Source organism: Phycodurus eques, chromosome 15, assembly GCF_024500275.1.
Source record: "Phycodurus eques isolate BA_2022a chromosome 15, UOR_Pequ_1.1, whole genome shotgun sequence".
Classification (NCBI taxonomy): Eukaryota; Metazoa; Chordata; class Actinopteri; order Syngnathiformes; family Syngnathidae; genus Phycodurus; species Phycodurus eques.
The window spans coordinates 22,086,997-22,105,947 of NC_084539.1; the positions used below are offsets into that span (position 1 = coordinate 22,086,997).

The window sequence follows — 18,951 nt, forward strand, 5'->3', positions numbered from 1 at the left end:
AACAAGTTGGCATAGCGTCCGTCCGTGTGGACTGGAACGTGTCGCCCGCAAACAACTCCGTTGCAGCGTTCCCTCGCTATACTGCAGCGAGGGATTATTTTGTGATAATAGTGATAATATTCTGCTACCTTGACCTGAGTGCGCCGACTTCGGATTTGTTTGGTCCAAAAAACAAATACAAAAGGACTACACTCGCAAGGAGCAACTGAAGGCCACGGCTCACGCCCAGACGCTCGCACGCAGACGACGCCACGCCCGGATTTTTGCATCTCGCAGGTGAGCTCCGTTCAATTGTAGCTCCGCCGCTAAAATGCAAACACTGGATCTTTTTTTTTTTTCTATCTACCGCACGGCAAGGACAACGGAGGGCAAAGCTCGGCGGGAAAACTCGTTAAGATGTCAGCAATATTTAACGTGACCCAGCCTGCGGGCCTGCACCCCCACTCCGCCACCCCCTCCCCCACCAGCCCCTCTCCCCTCGCAGCCGAAGTATTCATATATTCAAGCTTTATGGACGAGAATTAAGCAGCTATCCGTCAGTTGAAAGGCACCAGACCAGTCTCCTCAGCTGTGAGTCAAAAAGTCTGAAAACAAGACGTGGTGTTGTGGTTTTGTGTTAACAAACAAACTGTCATCTCCCGTCTCGCGGGCCTCCGCCGTCGTCAGCATCTGACAGGATGCGGCGGACACCTAATGGTTAATGATTTGTTTCATGTAGGCGAAGCGGAAACAAGTCTCCAGAAAGCCTCTCCGATGACTTCTCAAGAGGGGAGGGAGGAAGGACGGGAGGGGGGTGTAGTCCAAGACGGCCGTGACGTATTGACTAATGGCTGGGGCCTGGAAACTTCTCCAAGTCTCCTTCTGAGTGAGCTCTGATGAAATATTGATGGGCTCCTTAATGGGCTTCCTACGAGGGTCGGCCGGCCCGCCGACGGCCCGTCCGGGGAGAGTGCGCCACCGGCCTGATGAGATGACGGGAGGGAGGGCGGGACAGGACAGGAAGGAGTAAGGTCCGAGTCAGCGCTTTAACTCCACGTCGGAAGCGTTTGGAGGCTGAGGCGAAGACGCCGACGGTGCGCGGAGCTGGAGAAAGAAGCGGAGCGGTGACAGTTTCCTTGGCAGGTGAGGCGCGATGAGTGGGCGTCATTCGCTGACTAATTTATGACTGCCATCTGAACGCCTCTTCTGCCAAAAAAGAAAACTTTCACAGTATGTCTTATATTCCACTTCAGGGAATGGAGATCCATTTGTGTTCTCCTTGTGTTCTTTCGTGTTACTCCTAACGTTCGACACTTGGTAGCAACTCAATTCAAGGTAGCAACGGTCAGCTCTGTTCTGAAGTCAAGTGTTGCCAAATCATATGCAAGACATTATGTCCAAATGCACTTTTTCTTGCGTTAAAGTCTGTACTATAAACGTTAAACATCCACCACTTGGGCTATTAACACAAAGTAACAATGATTGGCTCCGTTCTCGAATTATGGAATACTGCCAAGATGCTAAAGCAAATGATGAGACAGTGTGTCCCAATCCACTTCTTTCTTCTTGCATTAAAATCTGCACTATCAGCATTTAACATTCAACACGTGTGTCATGAACACAAAGTAAAACTGACTGGCTCCGTTCTCAAGTTACCAAAAAGATGTCTTTCACGATAGGTCTTCAAGACAAGCTCATCAGCTCATCTCCCATCTCCTCCTTTTAACCTGTTATTTTTAACATTTGAGCCTTAGTTTATTAACACAAAGTAACAACGATCAGCTCCATTCCTGAGGTCTGCACAGTACTTTGAATGTTGTACACTATTCTTTCGTCTTTTATAACCAAGAAACGACGATGGTCCATTCTCTGCGGTGGCAAAGCATGTCATCTGTCACACATACCGATAAAAGACGACGACTGCCCAAAAGCTGACGTCGCGATCCATTTTTTTTTTGCATTCCAATCCGATCGGCACCTTTCATCATTCATTGAAGTGTGCAGACGTCAGGGAGTGGAAATGCATTTATCTTATCTCCTTCTTGTCTACTGCGTTGCCGTCCAGATCATTTATTTACAGGAAAGAAGCCCCCACCCCCGCTCTCTCACTCCCTCTTTCCCCGCCTGAAGGATTTGGCAGCCGTGCAGAAAAGTTTGTACTTCATATTTAATTGCCGCACATTTGCAGGCAATCCCACAAGTCAAGGGAAAAGTTGGGGCGCATGAAAATCGGGGGGGAATAAAAAACACAAAAATACAAAAAATAATCACCCAATGGGCAGAGCTGCTCGTCTTTAATAAGACTGCACAGACGCGACTGAGGAGATAGATGCAAAATTGTTGTTTTCTTTCCGCCTCTCACTTTCCTCCTTCACCCCGTGACTACGTGTTCCTAAAAACCGGAGAGGATTCGGAGAGTTTTTGATGTGACGGTGCGCTATCCCTGCCTGCTTTCGCTTTACTGTACTTACTTCCTCCAAGGGGAGGCTTTTTTTCTTTTCTTTTTCTTTTTGACTTGCTTCCGGCCGATTTATCTCTTGTTATTTTTTTCTTCTTTTCTTGACGGGAGTGCAACAAACGCGGCCAAGCGGGGCCGATGTGTTGGCTGCTGTCGATGTGTCGCAAAAGCTTTGCCGTTGCGACTGCACTGTACCGCGGAATATTTTGCTCGAGTTCAAATGACGTCAATAATATCGAGGAGACCTGGTTTATCTTAAATCTGATTCTATATTCTTGCAAGGAGGAACGTCGACCGTTTGGCAAAAGCAGCTCACACCGCTATAAGAATACTTCTGAGCCTCACTTTACAGACCCTGTAAAATGAATTCAGAGATTTCCTTCTCAATACATTGTACATGTTTGAAGATAATTGCTGAAAACGTGCAAAAACTGAGAACTACTGGATGTAATACTCAATTGTGGAGATCCCACAAACAAACAGTTTTTCACCATTTCAAGTTTCCCAGATTTTCTGGGTGTGGCTAAAACGAGGGCCAGTGATGCACTAAGGCCTTGGCATGAGTCTCTCCTGCCCTACTATGTCTTTTTTTTTTTTTTTTAAATTAGTCATGAATTAGGATTAAGCGAGACATATTGTTAGCTTAATAGCATGGTTCCCGATGTCATTTTCAGACTCCAGCTGCTTCTATTCAACCTTTGAGGATTACCGTGACCTGGATGACACAATGTTTAGAAAGCACACGTGTTTGATTGATCTTGTGACATTAAGCTAAAAACGGCATAACAATATGTCAAGAGTTACAGTCATATAATCATCTCAAGAAATCGGTCTATAATTGTCTAACTCTTCCATGAGAGACGCGGGCGGGCGTTGCGGCGTCCGAGAGCCGAGCTTAGCTCAGCAGAACCGTGGCGTCAATAGAACGGGGCTCCAAACAACGTTGCTTGTTCTTCGGCCTTCGGAGGCGAGCGTTTGCGTCCGGCAGATGCCGACGGGCCGGCGCGGGAACGTTAGCGCGTTCCAGTCGCTCCCGTCTAAAAGACAAAAACAACGCGCCTCCCTGTTCCACAATGCCCGTTTTAGAAGGCGCTAAAAATAGACACGAGGAGGCAAATAAAGAGAGAAGCGGGAAAGAGGAGCAAGGAGGGGAGAGGAGAGGAAAACGAAGCGAAGGGGAGGACGATGACAGCTGGCGGAGTGGATGCGCGTTCCCAGACCGGGCCGGTGGGCACGCGTCCCGCCGCCTGCCCGGCGCGGGCCTTCGAGGCCGCGTGAAAGGGCAACCCCGAGCCCGGCGGCCAACTGGCAAGCCCAGTGGGTTGGGAGGATGTCACGTGCGGGCGGAAATGCGAGATTTGTGACTAAAAGGGATCGGACACGGGGGCTGACACACCCTGGGCGGCACCGTGGAGGAGTGTTGAGCGCTGCCGGCTCGCAGTGACAGGGGAACTGGCTCGATGCCCAACCACTGGCTTTGGGGCGGTTCTTGGTGGAGTGCGCGTGCTCCCCGAAAACGGGTTTTCAAAAGGGTGCGCTGGTTTTTGCAACTTCGAACAAATATGATAGATAGCTGGGAGTTGCAATATCAGTGCGTGTGTGATTAACGCTTTCACCGGAAAAAAAAGTGTCGGTGCTGAACCCCTTCACTGGGAAAAGTCAGGGTGTTGCAACACCCACATCCCCTAGGGGGCGTTGCACCTATGTTGCAACACACACACTTTTCCTGGTGAACGGGTTTAGCACCCACACGTTACCCCAAGGTGTGTCGCGCCCATGGGGCATGGGGGCGTTGCAACACCCACATTTGTCCTGGTAAGAGGGTTGAACACCCACACTTTACCCGCGCAGGTGTGTGGTTGTTTGCATCACTCAAGTCAGAAAGAGTCGAAATGAATTCATCATGATGCACAACTGTTCATTTTTACTATGTTTTATGAAGTAAATATTATAGTGCTTTTATCTTGATCTTTTTTTCACCCCTGCCAATCATGCACGCGTACGACAAACTTTCCCTTTCTGCGCCCGTTCAAATGCCCCAAGTCGGGCGTCATCTGCGTGCTAACTCACAAATTATTTGAAATTAAAATTTATGATTAAATATAAAAGATTAACGTCATAAATGAAAAAGCAATATCCCTCGCTTCGAGCCCTCGGAGGCCTTTTTAAGGCGAGGGTCATTTCACTTGATGCCGTCCAAAACGAAATATATTGTGTGTTTGCTCAGCTTCCCTTATACACTTTATTCCCCTTGCCGGCAATATAACTTACAGAAGGTTCCGGAAGTGGCCGAGAGAGAAAGAGAGGATGAAGGAGAGGAAGAGGCAGCAATGCTGCGTCACCACAGGCCAAGTGTTAATTTATGATTCTTTTTTTTTTTGGAATAGTCTCTCTTTTGCAGACTTGAACCTATCGCTCGTGGGTGTGCAACGTAACTCGGGGATCACAAAATGCGGCATTTTCAAGACCTTTGGACAGCGGCTTTAAGAATTAAGTGTCAGTTTGAAGGGTGATGGAGCCTTCTTTTTTGTTTGTTTTTTTTTTTTTTTAATCTATTTAGGGGTCCGCAGAAACCCTGGTCTAACTCTTTCGCAGTTTGTTTTAAATAAATGTGTAATTCTTGTTTGAGAGTAAACTTCAACCGGGAGTGGCACGAAGCATCTTAAAGCCTCTTTTTTGGGAAAAAATAAAATAAAATTCAAAATGTTCCGCCTTGTTGTGAAGTGAGTCGACCGCCACCATAGAGCGCGCACCTCAAGTTTGCGCTCGCAAGGCAAAGCAAAATATCAAGAGACCAAATGCAGAATATCATTTTTAATAGTTTTTAAACAACGAAAACAAGTGGTTTAATAAGGCCGAGGCATCACGGCGGCTGTTGTCGTGGAGACGGGAAAATTGCTGGAGGGGTTTAGCAGTGCGGGCCACCTGCCGCAGCAGTTGGCTGGGATCTCAGTGTGCGAGTGTGTGTGTGTGTGTGTGTGTCCTGGCATAGATACACTGAGCCGATGCTGGCAGAGCGGGACACGAAGGACATGCAGGGCACACAAAGGGCTTAAACGCAACCTTGCGGCTCTCGTGGGGGGATAAAAAAAATAATAAGAAGAAATGCCCCGCCCTTCGGTCGAGTGCATTACTTCACATTCACTGTCGTTAATCCGCACAGAAGGTCGCAAAAGGCTGATGAAAGGCAGCGTGCGTCATTCCAACTGGAGAAATGATCATTTTGCATCTATTTATATATTTTTTGTGCTTTACAGTCAAATGGAATTGAAATTGTTTCGTGACCAATCTGGTCAAAATGTTCTGACACGGCTGGCAGTCAATGAGTTAAGGGGCGTGGCCTCGTGAGTGACATCAGCAGTTCTGACTCCAGCTCGTATTTGCCGTTTTCCACGCAGACGACTGAACGAAATGTCGGCTCCATGCTCCTTGCGAGTGTTTTCATTTTTGTACTTCGTTTGGCTGCTTGTCCCATTCAATAAATGGTTAAAAATGTGACTTGTCACACAAATTTTACAAAAAATGTATATATTTTTTTTAGAAAAACAACAAAGCGACTGCTCGCATTAACTCTACAAGATCGATATCGTAACATAACCATAAAAATAGTAATGCACTGTGTGAGTGCGTCAGAAACCCGCTGCAGTTTGTAGAATAAAATCAAGATCACCTCATTGTGCATAGGCTGACAAACATACATACAAATACAAAAATAAACTGCATGCAGTCAAAGTACACAGTGAAAATGAAGAAGATAAAAAATGTTTCAATTTAATATGTGACAAGAAAATGATGTGGAGTTGACTACAATGAAGTTAGCATGAGCATTAGCATACCTTATTATGTAGTATTGTATTGGAATGTGGGAAATCCCAATTAGACAAACCTGAGCAGACCAAAACAAATCTTTGTAAATAAAAATGTAGTTTTGTTTGTTTGTTTGTTTTAATGTTCTAAACAGTCTTTGGTCATTTGCGGCCAAACGTTGACGTCAGCGGCTAACCTACGTGCGGAGGGGGACGGCGAGGGAAGGCTGTATCTGGGCCAGTTGACAGTGGGATCACTTTCAATAGGATTTGTAGGTGGAGGAACAACAAGCCGGCTAATCCCGTCCGGTGTGTGTAAACGCGCGTCTGAGCCGAGGTCAGGTGGAACGCACGACAAAATGCACTCACGCCACTTTATCCCCCCCGCCGCCACCGCCTCTTCCACGACTACGTACAGCCAGGCGAGTTGTATCGCGGCGGATACGTTCCAGGCCCGCCCGCGATAGGCGGAAAGCCGCAATATAGAGAGACCAGATTCAAAACAAAAATAAAAACCTCCCACGTGCTTGAAACACATTTGAACAAATTCAAATCTACTTAAGCCGTAAGATGGCAGACCCATTTCCCCCTTGCGAGAAAACGATGCGGGTTGTAACACAGACCAAGTGGACGACAAGGAACACATTTTGGAAGTTTGTTTTGAAATTTCACACATGAAGCACATGTTCTGTATTTGTTCGTCAATGGACTTTTCCAAAACTTAACTGGGTTAGAAACTGTGAGGAAACTTGTTTTCATCGGTTGTTCGGTTGCATGATTGTAACTGTCATCATAAAGAAGAGATGCAAGGTTTTTACCGGACTGTGGCAAAATTGCGTTTTCAAGAACTTTCACGCTGAGATCTTTTTAAAGCTTCTGTTTTCACATGACTTTAAAACAGTGGTTAGGTTAAAAAATAAAAAAAGTTAAGTTTAAAACAGCCCCTAAACCAGTTCATGAGCTCCACAAAGTCGACGCTTTTCAACGCCGACAGTGACCCGTGTCCGATTCCGATAATTGCGTTATCAGACGGTCGAGGCGAGCGTCCACGTTGCTCCGGTGTGGCGCGAGACGGATTATCTTGCATATCTCAAACGCTCCCTCCTCCCGCCGCCACTCAGCGGCGTTTTCCCGCTCGCCGCTGTCGAAGTAAATCAGATGATGGCGCGCGCCTCCAAGCCTTGAAGGGTTGCGCCGTAAATTTGGCTTTTGCTACCTTGGCCGTGTGTGACGGCTGACTTTCCCAAAACAAGCACCGGCGGCTTCACGGGAACTCATGTTCAATAGTGGTCGTAAAATTTATTACTGTACTTAAATAGATTTTTCAGGTATCAATACTTTACTTGAGTACTCTTGTGCCTTAAGATACCGTATGAGTTTGATTTGTTTTGTGACCACGCTATCTCAAATCATCTTTCCCCATTGAAATAAACAGAAATGCTTCTTTTTTTTTTTTAAATATGAAAAATAACAGTATTTCGCTTCATAAAAACCTACAGTAACGACATAATCAAACAGACTAAAGAATGAAATTGTTTTTACCACGTTTTGCATGAATTCAATGGATAGTGTGCTGTTCCTTCTTGTGTGCGTGCCTTGGCCACCAGGGGGCGGCATAATACAGCCAAGGAGAGACACAGGAAGAAGAGTTTCGCAGGTGACTCGGTAAGCTGCAGTAATATTTAATAATTTTCATTTTTCCTCAAAGGATAAAGAATATATGCCAGTGAGTATGGTGTTTATTAGTCTCCATGTTGCGCCAACGTTTGTGTTCGAATAGCCATTCCTTCAAGCATTCTAAAACCGCAAATAACATCGCTAACTGTTAAAGAGTCCCCTTTTCCCTCGAGTATCTGTACTTCTAATGAAGTACGCAGTGTGAGTGCTTTTGCCACCTCTGTAGAAAAAAAAACATAATGTTGGAACGGAAAATGACTGCTACACGACATTGTCAGGCACGAATCCAAAATTCCCGTTGTCAGTTTTTGTGACTGTCGGGCTCATTAGCGGGCTTTGGGCGCTGTTGTTGTGTGCAGGTTCGAGTACCCGCCTCCCGCCGAGCGTACAGCGGCCGCTCGCTACAAAAAGAACAAAAGTACAAACAATATTAAACTTCAGCAGGGGGGCTAGGGAATAGTCACGCGGGAGATTCGGAATGCAACCTAATTGAGTAAGGTGCGCTTTCTGACTTATTATGCAAGCGTACGAGCAAGCAGTCAGTATTCCGCAGTTCCAAATAATAAAACATTCCATTCATTTCAAAAGTCAAATGGAATCGAGCAGTAATGGAAGATGATAAAACGCTCCCCCCTTTGATCATAAGCAACAAGCATGTGGAAGCTTGCGAGACGCTACCAATTTTTCCTCCAAATTGTACAATCTATGGAGCAACTTCAATGTTCAGCGTAAGTTCAACATTTTATTAGCATGAAATGCATTATACGATTAAGATGGAGCTAAACGCAAGGACGTAAAACGCAACGTAAAAGCGTCATAAAAACAGTGAACATCTCGTCAAAGTACATCGCTTATTATTTAGCACTAAATTCCTCGAGAAGAATGCGGTACAGTAACGCGGGGCTTTTGTTTGTGTGGTTGAGATACTGAGACCAGCTGAGAGTCCTTGCAAGTGAGCAGCAATGGCTACCCAAAAACATTTTTGCGTGGTCGGGCCAAACCGCGGATGAAGTTTTGTCATTCCCGACAAAACATGTCGGGTCTGATCTCGGAAATCGCCGGCGATAGTAAATTGGGCCAATAACGGGGCTAAGATCCTGTCGTCTGATCCAGGCATAAGATGGAGCTAAACACGGGGACTTAAAACGCAATGGAAAAGGGTCAATAAAACCTCAAGTGAAATTATATAGCTTATCATGTCGTGCTAAAAATCCACCAGAAGAATGTGGAATGGCGAGAGGGAGGAGGGTTATTTTAAGACTCTCCATCAGGAGCTTGTTAAGCGGGGCGCGCTAACATCCAAAAGGAATATTGCATTAGCTGCGGCTCCAAGTGGAAAGAGCATAACATCCGCCATCAAATTTCATTCCAGGTAGTAAGCCAGCGGACCGGTCGAGCCGAAAACTGCTGTCGTCATTGCTCTTGAAATAATCAGTAAAGTCTCCAATACGTGGAAATGTGTAATAATGACTGCGGCGGATAGAATCAGTGACGGATGATTAACCCAGCCAGACAAATAATGTCAATTACGAATCCCCCTTTTGATCCAATGAACGACTGTAACTAAATGTCGGGAGATAATAACCGGCCTCTCTCAGTCTTGCGAGTGTACCCGCGGGGGGGTTAATGATCATTACCAATGCGATACCATCTTTTATTGCGCAAATGAAGCGCCAGGAGAGAATGAAAGCGAGACGGCTGCGGGGATCTGTGGGATTTCTTTGTGTAAATATTGAACTTCTGCGCTGATGTAAAACGTCAGACAACTGGTTTACAGCGGAGAGCTGCATCTATTTTACAGAAATATCTGCCAGGCTCAGAGTACGTCAGGCCGGATAATCCGCACTGGGGCATCCCGGGATTTTAGGAATGTAGTGAAAGGATGATGAAGTCTGTTTATTTGACATGCTTTCAATCGAGGGCTGGTGAAGAGAATTTCCTCAGGTGGCACGGTGGGTGATGCGTGTGGCTGGCATGCCTCACGGTCAAAGGTTCAGGTTGGACTCTCCTTTGACCGCTTGCGCGGTTCTCTCCTGGTGCTCTGGATTCTTATTCTTCGGTCCAAAAATTAAAGACTCTAAATTAGAGATTGAAGGGTTGTTGTTGGTGATTGACTGGCAAACAATCCGGGGTGTAGTCTAGACCCCAGATAGACTCCAGATCCGTGTAGGTTAGCTAATCTGATCCAAACCTTCATCCACTAGAGACCAGTCCAGGGTGTTGTCGCCCAAATTTGCCAACAACACCCACGACCCTGAATGGGATTAGCGCTAGAAAATGAATGAACGGATGAACCAACTCAAAGAATCTTTTTGCTCATCTAATCTAGCCCTTTATCCACTGGCAACAACACCAAATTTGCCAATATCACCGCTGAACCTGAACAGGATAACAGTGAATGAACAAAATCAAAGAATGCTTTTGTTCATCTAATTTAGCCCTTCATCCCCTGGCGAGCAGTCGAGGGTGTTCTCACCCAATGTCACCCATGAACCTGGACAGGGCAAATGGAATTACATGGGTGACTGCTTCAACTGAATCAAATAATATTTTGTTGTTCATATAATTTAATCCTTCATCCATTTGCGACCAGTTGAGGGTGCTTCATCCAAAAAGAGACACGAAAACAGGTTGGCGGTAGAAAATGCATGAGTGGATCCACCGATCAAATCCTCTTCTTAACCGACCTGTAATCTAATTTAATCTGATCTAAAATTTTGTCTGATGGTAACCAGCCCTTGGAGCTTCCTCCCAAAATCATCAGGCACCTGTGATCCTGAACAAGCAGTAGAAAATCGATGGATGGATGCCTCTTGTTAATAGAATCTAATCCTTTGTCTGATCACAACCAGTCCAGAGTGCTCTCGCTCAAAGTCGCCAGAGTCACCCGTGAACCTCAGCAGGATAAATGGTAGAAAATGGTTGATCAACCAAATCTAAGGATATGTTTGTTCTTCTGTTGTGTCTCCCGTTGCCAACTGAATGTCTTTCTTGTTGTAGGAGAACCCATACCTGTGCAGCGATGAATGCGACGCCTCCAACCCAGACTTGGCGCACCCTCCTCAGCTAATGCAGGACCGCGAACGCAACGGTCTGCTGACCTACTGGCAGACCGTCACGTGGAGGCGTCACCCGGAGCCCCTGCTGGCCAACATCTCCATGTCGTGGAACAAGAGTCTGGAGCTCACGGACGACATCCACGTCACCTTCGAGTACGGCCGGCCGACCGTCATGGTCCTGGACAAGTCCATGGACCACGGCCGCTCCTGGCAGCCGTACCAGTACTACGCCGACGACTGCCTGGACACCTTCAACATGCCGGCAAAGCGCGTGCGCGACCTGACAGCCGCCAACATCACCCGCGTCATCTGCACTGAGCAGTACTCACGCTGGGTGGGCTCCAAGAGCCACAAAAACGTCACGTTGGAGGTCCGGGCGCGCTTCGCGGTCTTGGACAGCCTGTACACGCGCATGGAGAGCATGAAAGGACTGAGGGACTTCTTCACGTTCACCAACCTCAGGCTGAGGCTCCTCAGGCCCGCCCTGGGAGGCACGTACGTGCAGCGGGACAACCTGCTCAAGTACTTCTACGCCATCTCCAACATCGAGGTGCCTGCCAGGTGAGGCTCTGATCAGCTTTTTTTGTCTCGTTCGTCTGTGCCGGTAAAACTAAAACGGCTTTTAACGGAAGCATTTTGGATTGTGGAGGGAACTGGGGGGGGGGGGGGGAGTAAAAGGTTTTCCTAAAAATAACACAATTCCTGCATCTTTGGCCAAGTGATAGTGCTGGTGTGTTTTCAATTTTACTGATAAGTAGAGAGTAGAAAGAGGGATTTAGATGGCTAGGTAATTGGATGGATGGATGAAAATTCACTGATTTGAATAAGGCTGGATTTACACTGCGAGGTTCAAGTGTACAATTCCAATGTTTTGCTCTCAAGTAGCACAATTGACTTATGCGTCACGGCAGCGTGAAGAGAGGGGAAAAAACGTATGGCATCGAATATCCTCTGATCGGAAATAGTGAATACAAATCGGATATCTACCAATGCGACCGCAGCGTAAACGCGCAGATCGGATATACCCAATCAATAGCAGCTTGAAAGGTTATATTCCAGCTAGTTATTTTTGTATTGATTTCATAACTAGTTATCCATAGAATATAGCAAAACTGCCTGTGAGTGGAGTAGCCATTTCTGAAGGGAAAGGCCGCAAACCAAAATTACATCATTGGTTTTGTGGAAGGCATTTGTTTGTGTAAAAATTTGGTTGGGTTGACTTTGAATTCTTCAGCAAAACGTAACAGCTAGCCAGCTACGGCGCGCTATCAACTTCAACGTCAAACGAACACGTCTCTGCGCCATTAAGCCGAGCAACAGAAAAGTTGATTGTCAGTCACTCAATGAATATGTCTGAATGTCCACCACATCTATTCTGGAATTTTTGAACATTACCTGCAATGTAATGAAATGTAAATTACGGCCAAGCAATTGATATTTTCAACTGACACATCACAGACTCAAAGTATGGCAGAGAAGGCTAAAAGCGTCAGTCATTGTTTTCTAGTGGTGCCGTTGGAGAAAGCTTTTAGCTTTTGCTACCCAGAAGTGCGTGTGACGTCATGGTGAAATACAGTATCCGATGAATGGATTGTCACGGGAGACTTCCAAAGAGGCCTTTACTGAGGGGCTTATTGTACGCTTGGGCGATCAACACATCCATCGGCGACAGCCACGCACACGGCGTGTTTTCACAGTGACCTCATCGCTCTTCATACGCATCCCCTCGCCGGCCCGCCAGGACAATGATTAACGACACAAAGACGCGGCCTCAGTAGTCGGACGCAACGCGACGTCGGCGCGCCGCCAGGGGATTGCGGGGGGAAGCTCTTACGTGGCAACTTAGTGACAGTGAAGGATGCTCGAGGCCGTCAAGCCGCCGCTTAGCAACCGCTGCGTGTCGCTCCAACCTTTCAGAATTATTATTCCAATCAATATGGCAGGCTGACATTTGAATGGTATTTAACAGCCTTGTTGGGACGGGCCTGGAGTCAGCCAGTGGGGGGGCGGACGGGGTTATCGGCGGTTTGTGTGTGGAAAGAATCCAGGGGTCAGGAGGGAAAGTAAAAATGAGCGACAGTTAAGGGTAAGGGGGCCCATCTTTTGTGCGTGTGTGTGCACAGGCGGTTGGTGTTTAATGAAGTCTTGGGTGGATGCTGACACAGCACACATATACGCACACACAAACAAGCCTCTGGCATCCCGTAAAAGGCCTGCAGGTATCGATCATCGCTACTTTTCAGTCTCAGCACAGAGGCAGAGTGATGGTGGCGGTGGAGGGCCGGGGCCAGGGCAGCGGCGTACCCACCCAAAAGCCAGGGGCCCTGAAAACTCCTCCCTAGCAAAATGCCTGTTGTGAACATGTGTGGTCATATCGAACACGTTTAGCAACTCAATCAGGGCAACACAGTGGGGCTTACATGGCTACCTTCCAGTCAGAGGTTCTGCATTTGACCAGTCCAGGCTAGGGTTGCAAAGGGATAGAACATTTCTGGTAAATTTACAACAAGTTTCGGATGGCTGTTTCACTCCGCACACTGGGAGCAACAACAACAACAACAACAACAACAACACACTATTGTTGACCACCCCACTGAGGCCTAAATAGAGGGACTCTACCAGATATTTTGAAGTGAAGAAGCCGTCTGGATTAAAAGTCCTCAACAGACACGAACAGTCCAGTTGCCTTGATTCAACCCCTGCGGATCACCACGGAAAGTTTTCATCCTTGCAAATTCCTGGAATTTGGCAACCCGAGTAGTCTATCAGTTACAACGGACCATATCTCCTTGTGACCCCCAATAACATACACACTATACAAAATGGACGGCTGGACAGACAGCATGTTGGCGATTCTGGTCGGCATGCCTGCCTCACAGTTAAAGGTTCGGGCCTTTCGACTCCAGCCTCCCGCGACCCAGAACAGGACACGCGGTACGGAAAATGGATGTGTGGATAAATGGAATCTTCCACTTCCTCCATCAGAAAACGTTTTTGATAATGTAACTGTTCATGCGTGGATGCGCGCCGGTGGCAGCAGGTGATGTGAAGTGTCCGGGTGGGCTGGATCTGGTGACAGCGGTCCAAATATAGACCCCGCAGAGATGACAGAAACCGGTCGCTCTTCCGCCCCTTCCACCTGTAACATAATCGCCTATCGATGAGTTATTCTGGGCATATTAGATGATCGTACTGTGGGGACTGGGGGGGTGCGCAGACGGGGGTGCGGTGGTCCTGAGCAGTACAGTACAATCAGGGGCGCCTGCTGCTAACGGCTGTGAAATTGATTTTTTTTGGGGGGGGGGGGGAGCGGGACGATTAGTCAATGTTCCCCGGACAAAAGGCTAAGCTATTTCATCTCATCTCATCTGGCCTTAGTAACACATTGGGCTTTCCAATGCCTCAAATTTGAATAATGAATATTTCGCTCCGCCGCCACTGCGGGGTGTGGGGCCGCAGCGAAATGGGTTTTATAACCGTCGGAGGCCGAGCGGCGACATGCCACAGGTCGCGGCGCTAATGAGATACGGCGCCGTTATCGCCGCAGAGGCGGCTGTGGTCACTTCCTTCGACGCGTTGCAGCTCACCGGGACTCAACTTGTCACCAGCCGGTTGTTAAAAGTAATTACAGAGGTACCTTGAATTACGAGAGCCCCAACTTACGAGGTTTTTGTGTTATGATGATGATTGATTTTATGATTTTTTTTGGGGGGGGGGGGGGGTTGCATTGTGAGTTTCAAGCGAGCTTCAGATACTGTTCTGTAATTAGTACCGTAATGCCCTGGCACGTGGGCAAGGCGAGCCCCAGTTGCCGATTCACTTTCAGACATTTATTGAACGGGACAGTCAAACCCGCAAATACAAAATGAAAACACTCGCAAGGAGCAACAGCGACTCCAGCTCCTGACGTCACTCACTTGGCCCGCTAGTCAAAACATGGTATTCTGATTAATATTGTTTTTGTGGAATAAATAAGTACATTTCATCATCCATGTGGGGCAATATCGCCCTCCGCTGTTGATTGAGATTAACATCGCAAGTGCGCTCGCGTTTTCTTTGCGAATGTCACGTGACCAAATCTGGAAATCAGGATAGCGGGCTCCCTGTGTACGCTGCGATAACTAGCACAACTACGGGTTGACGACACGATGCTTTCAAGCTAAACTTGCTACAATATTATGTCATCGATCCGTAGCGCTGCTAGTTATCGCAGCATACACAGGGAGCTTCCTGTTTCAAATTGAACTCGTCAACGTACCACTGTAACCTTGCGATTTTTCTTCAGGGAGAAGAACAAAAAGAAAAGTAAGTGATGCCAATTAAGTTGAAGGAACAGATCTCGACTGTAAGTCAATGCACCGCTGGGGTCTCATTTGTTAAGCGTCCCTAACCATCTATCTTGGGATAGCTTGTGAAGAACAAAAGCTCTCCTTTATCCGACGCTGCATGGTCAGGCAGCAAATAGCTGGCGCAGGTGTGCGGGAAAGGCAGGTGCTCAGCGCTTAATAGTGCTGCCCTATCAATAACCGCGTCACCGGATAGGGCATTAGACTTTGACGCGAGGGAGGCTTGTAAATTTAGCTTTAAAAACAAAACACTCAGCACGCTGGAGGTTGCTGGAAAGGGGATTTCAGGTGAAGGGCGGCCGGAGTTGGAGAAGGTCAAACGCGGACAGAAGTAGCGAAAGGCTAATTGAAGGAGAATCAATAGAATATTCCGCAACGATTTTCTCACTCAAGGTTATCTGAAAGGTCCGAGGTGTTCGGGAACGGCAGAGCCCTCTTGATGCCTTCCCTTCGATCGAGCCATTTCCATATCACTCAACGGGAAAGCCGTCAAAGGAAGAGAAGAAGACTCTATCATGGTTTGGATCGGCACAATCGTATTTGCCGGCTCCTGAGCGGGGCTCTCAAATTCACCCTGCGTCCTCCAGCCCGCTGCCCCATCCGTCAGTCCGAAGACGACCGGTCTACGGTCTGCATTATGGATTAGAAGCAAACTCAGAGATTGGAGCGTTTTAATGAAATAAGAAGCGGGTCATGCGGCGGGTCTTTATAATGAAATAAAGCAAAGGCTGTAAACTCAGGAAGAGCCGACTAAGTGGATTAGGCCAAGACGGAGGGACGGAGATTGAGCCGAATGATCAGGAAGTCGGCATGGCTTTTTTTCTGCCCCCCGCAGCATATCGTAGCCCCTGCCGGCTGACTTTTCACTTTGATTTGACTGCCTGACGCGGGTTGATATTATAGATAAAAGAAGCCCGGCACCATTGGTAAGCAGACGGTAAAGAAAAATAACACTCTTAGGTCCATCTGAGGCAGCGGCTGTCCTATTTTACTGCTATCACTCTTCCATTTCTCTAAGAATACAAACTTTGGCTTCTATTTGATCAATTCAAACGGAACTAAGTAGAGAGGTTCTGTAAATTGACTGTCTGTTGTACTAGAGCGGTTGTACTAGAGCGGCTCCAACTACCGGAGACAAATTCCTTGTGTGTTTCGGACACACTTGGCAAATAAAGATGATTCTGATTCTGATTCTGAACACCGCAACTTGCAATCGTCCATTGTCAAGAAATAACGAGACCTCCCTTTTGCTGGTTAGCTCGCATTTTGAATTAACCACTCGGCGAAGCAATAACTTTTTTTTTTACCAACTAGCTAACCTTAGCTCCTCCCCCAAATACTGAGCTCTTCGAACAACGGAGGTGTCATACAGTACTTCCTTCATCCCCACAATTCTGTACTCCATACTGTAGTAGTATATCAGAATTTACTTCATTTAAAAATGTACATTGCTTGCACATCATTAAAATGTGTTAAATTAACATCTTTAATTGAATGATCAGGCCTACTACCTCAATTCATCTTCCGATAGGGAAAATTAGCCCTACATTTAAATGCTAATGTTAGTCATTGTGTTTCCACGTGCACTTCACGTTTCGATTGTCAAGGCTAATGTGCTGAAAGGTTTCATTCCTCCGTCTCCATCGCAAACATCGTCGAGAAGTTGCGCGGCGGCGGGCAAAGCCGTTCTTATGCCGTCGCTCCTGGCGACGCAGGTGCTGTTGTTTGCCGCGGCGACAGGTGCCGCCGGAGTCTTTTGGAAGACTCCATCTGAGGGGAAATATTTTGCCTCGCTAAGCCACATCCATTTCTGTAAATAGCACAGAACTTTGCTTTTCTCCGGAGTGGATGATTACAGTACATGCAAAAAAATAAAAAAAAGTCGTCATTGCTTGAAGTTTTCAACTCAAGGCCCGCTGCCCTCGATCCTGCCCTTCATGCCGGTTTACGTGGCCCGGGGCCATCATTTTTCCTTGACTTCTGTTCAAAAATTAGTACTTTACAAACCACTTGCTAAAAATAGAGCAATAACACAACTAAATATAATGTAAAGAATTCATCAGTTTGTGTTTTAATGTTTCAACTCAATTCGCTGTGCTGCTCCTTCTGGTGTGCCACCGGGAGCGGTATAATGCAGTCCCACAGACACAAACGAAGAAGAGTCAACACGATTCTCAGTCGCCGTTGGCATTACAAAAAACCAATGGGACTTGCACTGTGGACGGAATGAGTCCGTGACGTCACAGGAACGCGCATGAAACAGGTTGTCACATAGCGCACCCGCACAAATACCAGGCACCGGGTTTACGGAAGTAAATATGGCTGCTCGCGTAGGTCTCGTCATGACGTATTTGTAGCGGTTTCTACAAATGTTGATAACATTTTCTTATATTGATCAGTTCTAAAGCGTCTTCTTTTCACCACTGACTGTTTTGTGCTCCTTCGCGCACCGTCGCTTTTGAGGACTCGTACGTCGGATGAGCGCGACTTGCGCATCTATCCGATTTATCCACATATGACAGAGGTCTTGGTTGGATATGAAAAAGAAATGGAATTGTACTGTTATATTGAGATGGAAAAATCAGACACGTCACATTGGGCAAAAAAAATGGAATTGACCTGCAGTGTGAACATCGCATCAGTGACTCAGTAAAGTGCAATAATATTGTGTTTTGCAGAGGATAAAGAATATATGCTCGAGTGTTGACAGTCACTAAATGTTTTTCCATCATACAAAATAAGAATTGTGTTAGAAAACATTTAACAATTGGGATCACAAACTCAACAGTGAGTGTTGCTATACTGTCTACGTGTTTTGCTCCACCGTTTGTGTTCAATGCTAATCGTTAGCCCGCTCGCAGTGAAATAAACTCTTATCTCAAGGCTCCGTTGTAGGCCATTTTCAGCGAATGGCTGAGAATAGGTTTCACGGGGGGGGGGAATGCAAATAGATGAATTAGGGAATTTGGAAATGCGACTCGCGTTCACTGTACAACAACAGTGAAGATGAAAGCATCTTCACATAACGGCGCCCTGAGGGAAACCATAACTGCGATGAGACCCGCGCCGAAGAGAATTTGACACCACTGCTGTAAACAACAGGCAACCGGGTAGTAAACGCGCAAGTTGAGAACGGAAGTTGACACGGAACACCTGGGGTTAGTCAAGATGATTAAAAAAGTAGACGCACAACAGCTGAGGAGTGCGAACACCTCTGCTGGAAGTCCAAAAAAACCTTGAATGACTCTCAGTCACCGCGTCTCCGGAGCGATACTAATTAGACGCCGACTGGCTTACGGGAACTTCCCGAGCCGAAAGGTTTATCGTGCGGGCGCCATTGAGCTCGACACCGACGCATGCCCGCGGCCTCCGGGCTGGTCCGTCTTCTCTCAACACGCGCCCTGTGTCCTCTGCTCTCTTTTCACCACCGTCGGGTATCTTTTTTTTTTTTTAACGTCTTTTGATTAGCCGCGGCTTTGACTTTGCAAAGCAACTATTTTAAAATGAAAGTTTTTCCCGTGCGCGTCCTCTGCCGACGTGAAGGTGAGCGTACGGGGAGGTATAAGCCTGGATCAAAAGCAGGGCGGGAAAGAAGGAGGGAGGCAGATGATGGATTAACTGCTAGT

The 18,951-nt window shown here is 47.0% G+C and overlaps 1 protein-coding gene across 8 annotated transcripts in view; it reads left to right on the top strand.

Moving 5' to 3' along the window:
• Positions 1 to 18,951, top strand: part of ntng2b (netrin g2b) — a 62,447-nt gene that overhangs the window by 4,940 nt on the left and 38,556 nt on the right. For all 8 annotated transcript variants that reach the window (XM_061698123.1, XM_061698124.1, XM_061698125.1 and 5 more), the window contains exon 3: positions 10,921 to 11,540. In XM_061698123.1, the coding sequence (XP_061554107.1) occupies positions 10,921 to 11,540 (620 nt within the window). The remainder of the gene's footprint in view (positions 1 to 10,920; positions 11,541 to 18,951) is intronic.